At 46.6% G+C, this 3,675-nt stretch overlaps 1 protein-coding gene across 2 annotated transcripts; it reads left to right on the forward strand.

The window, feature by feature from the left end:
- The first annotated feature begins 680 nt into the window (after window positions 1-680).
- Window positions 681-2,870, forward strand: GADD45G (growth arrest and DNA damage inducible gamma). Of its 2 annotated transcripts, none has more exons than XM_063295242.1 (4): window positions 681-868; window positions 1,098-1,235; window positions 1,412-1,625; window positions 2,137-2,870. In XM_063295242.1, the coding sequence occupies exons 1-4, from the start codon at window positions 816-818 to the stop codon at window positions 2,245-2,247; spliced, it is 516 nt and encodes a 171-aa protein (XP_063151312.1). In that variant the 5' UTR covers window positions 681-815; the 3' UTR covers window positions 2,248-2,870. The 2 variants fall into 2 exon arrangements, with proteins under 2 accessions (XP_063151312.1, XP_063151313.1); XM_063295243.1 differs by having other exon boundaries at window positions 1,101-1,235.
- The last annotated feature ends 805 nt before the right edge of the window (window positions 2,871-3,675 follow it).

Consider the following 3,675-nt stretch of genomic DNA (forward strand, 5'->3'; position numbering starts at 1 on the left):
CCCCTCCCCTCCCCTCCCCTGCCCACAGGTTCAGTCTCCTCTCCTAGCAAAACGTATTTCGGATTGCTTCTGCAAAATAGCAGCGTTTTGAGATTTGAGACGTTAGAAGACTGAGCCATCGTACAAATGTGGAGATGAGGACCACCTGACCCACTACCCACACGTTGTTAATTTAGTTTGGACTTGGTAATAGAACAAATTATTTCATTCGGGAACAGGATGGGACAGAGTTTTTGCAAATAGAATTGCCTCGTAAAAAGAAAGGACTCAAGATAAACTCCCCCGTGTTAGCGCAGTTGGCGGAACTTATGCCACAAGTTGCCCATCTAAGACAATCTCCCTCCTTTGAGTCATTCGCTCTTCCCTCCGCCCCGCTGCAAAGATCAAGTATGTCGGCCTCAGTCTGCCTAGTAACATCATAACAAAAGCACCCGTAGCAGATTCGAGGCATTGTAATCCCCCGTCCCCTTCCACATTACCCGCTCCCCGCACCCAGTTCACCCACGTGGCCTCCCGGCACGAGCCGGGACTACCCGACTGTCTGCTTAACATAACAATACACCCCAAGCTCAGCCAATCAGAGGAGGCGAAATTCCGGCAGCTGCCGGCACAGTAGCGCCGCAGCCTATATATAGGGCAAGCGCCGCTCTTTGCCACTCAGACTCGACTGGGAGTTTTGGGAGTAGGAGTATCCGAGGAGCTTCGACTTTGGGTTTTTGTTGTACCGCTTTCCAGATTATTTTTTATTTGAAGCGCGGAGCCAATCTTGTGTGGATAACCCTCGTGTTTTATTTTTCCTTGTCTTTTGGACCATTATGACTTTGGAGGAAATTCACGGCCAGGAACCAGTGCCTGAAACGAGCGACAGGTAACTATCCTCCGGAGCCTGTTTCTTAGGGCTCAGCCTGGGGAAGGGGAGAGAGGACGGGGACTCCTCGGCACCCGGGAAGGGAGCCTGGCGCGAAGCCGTTCCGTGCCTTGGCAAGACTGAGCTGGGGAGGGGCGCGTCCGTTGCCGCGCAGCGTGGATAGACTGGCCCCCCTTCAGGGCCCCGTTGGGCTCCCGCCACTGACCCGCTCTCCCCGCTTCCCTTGCAGTAGCGCCTCTAGCAGCAGCGGCGCGAGCGGAACCAGGATGCAGAGCGCCGGCAAAGCTCTCCAGGAGCTGCTCGTCGCCTCTCAGCGCCGAGGCTGCCTTACCGCAGGCGTCTACGAATCGGCCAAGCTGATGAATGTGTGAGTATCTGGCTCTGACTGCGCAATGTGGCCGTTGCTGGCAGGCCACACGGCCAGCCTTAAACGCCAGCTTGGTCCTTGGAGCGAGGGGCTTAAGCTCTTTTCCCCTCCCCCGTGATTGGAGGATCCCCGGACCCCTGCTAATTCCTTGCTTTCCCCTCTTAATTTTCCTGCAGTGATCCAGATACCGTGGCTTTCTGTGTGCTGGCTGCAGATGAGGAAGATGAGGGAGACATTGCCCTCCAGATCCACTTCACCCTCATCCAGGCTTTCTGCTGTGAAAACGACATTGACATTGTTAGAGTAAATGACATCCAGAAACTAGCTGCCATCGTGGGCGCTGCGGAGGAAGCTGGGGAGCCCCGAGATCTGCACTGCATTCTCATTACGGTAAGTGTCTTGCATCTGCTTAGAGAATATTTAGATAGGGCTGGCTGCAGTCCTTTGAGCTTGCAAAATTTCCCAGTGTTTTTTGTATCTTGTAGTACTTGACCTTTATGCAGGATTATGCAAAGTGTGGGATTTCCCCTACATCTCTCTTCCTCCCTCCACCCTTGAGGTTGTTTCTCTGTGTCACTAGTTATACTTCTCAGGCAGACAAGTGACTGCTAGAGCAATTTGAGCCTCCCGGATGTATCCAAGGCATACCTGAAGTGTTTTCAGCAGTAGACTATTCCCAAGGGAACCAATTTTGTACATTAATTGACAGGCCTGAGATGGCATGTGCATATTGAATAGCACATTGAATTCCATGCAAAAGCATTACCACTGATATTTGGGGACATCATAGTTGTTTTTATTATTCCAAGTAAGGAAAACATTTTGCTTTGTGCTCTAAAATACTTTGATGGCTTCTAGCTTGACAGCTTTCACTAATAGATCCTGGTTTTTATTATTGTAGAACCCCAATGAGGATGCCTGGAAAGATCCAGCCTTGGACAAGCTGAACATGTTTTGTGAGGAGAGTCGGAATGTCAATGACTGGGTGCCCAATATTGCCCTGCCTGAGTGATGGAGGCTGAAAATCCAATGCATAGAAGAGGTTCACACCTTTTGTTGCATTCCCTTGTCCTGGAGTTACACATCTGGGCAACCCAACAAGTGGCTGGTTCTGGGGATTAGCCTGGTCAACAGCTTGGATTAAGTCGCTCAGTCAGCACACAGTGGGATCTTATGGAGAAGAGAAGAAAAGAGAGATGGGGATGGCTTATGCCAACAGGAAGTCCCCACTAAACTGCAGTGGTAAAGAAGCTGGCATGTCTGGAGCTGAAGAAGTATTTCATGTTCTAAGGAGCAGAAGAAAAAAAAAACTGTTGCAGGTTTCCAAGTCAGATGAAATGGTTGTGATAGCAAAATAGGGGAGGAAGTTGGAAAACTGGACACAGGTGGCATGGGAATGCATGGACGCTGTAATCAGGAATGGTTGATGGGGTACTCAAAGTCCCCAAGAGACTGGAAGCTTAGTACACACTGGTACCATTGCATTTATATAAAGATTTTAAAGAAGACTGATCTGTCAGAGGCCTTTGGACTACATTCTGCATTGAAAATCAACTTTGCAATAATTATTTTTAATTGAAATTGATGCTGCTATTGAAGATCTTATATTTTATAATAAATTTTGAATTTAACTTCTTATGTAGTGATGGTCTTGATGTGGGGAAATGGATATGCGATCAAAGTTTAAATGAAGCAGATGGGGGACATTATATACTGACATACATATAGGAAATCTTCAAAAGGTGTAACATGTACTCAGGTACTAGGGGTTGAAGCACAATTGATCTGATACAGTCTTGGGCTTTATACCTGCTGTTTTTAGTAAGTATATATTTTTTATCTATGGTGTGTAGCTCCAGAACATTTAAGAGTGGTTGAAATGTACACACGTCAGCATATACTATGGAGATAACCACAGCTCCTGGAATACATTTTAAGTTACAATACTGATTAAAGATGCACATGGCTTAGCTATTTCTGTATATCATAATAAGATACCTTAAGTACCTATTCACATTTTAAAGATTGGAGCAGCACACAATTTTGTATCATTGGCTGAAAAGATTTAGGCAGTGAGAGTGGCTGGACAAAGGAAATACCTTCCATTGAAGTGACTTGACCTTTCACCTACCACATTGCAACAGCTGCTTCTTACAACAGCTTGCGAGACTAAAGAGCTGCATGTTTAATGAGTCCTAATGTAGGTTGCCTTTGTTGTGCATTGAAAGCACAGCACATGTTACTAGCCAGCTGAGCATTCAAAACACTGAAGGAATAAAACATTACAAAAATGGTTTTGTAGTATCGGATGCCTGACATTGAGATCAGCACTATTAGTTCAAAGATAAAAGCATTGGAGAAATGTTTCATACCCATCTTTCTCTTCAGACACATTTTTCCCTGCAGAGTTGATTTTTGATAGATGCAGGCAGACTTTTAG

Source organism: Candoia aspera, chromosome 2, assembly GCF_035149785.1.
Source record: "Candoia aspera isolate rCanAsp1 chromosome 2, rCanAsp1.hap2, whole genome shotgun sequence".
Classification (NCBI taxonomy): Eukaryota; Metazoa; Chordata; class Lepidosauria; order Squamata; family Boidae; genus Candoia; species Candoia aspera.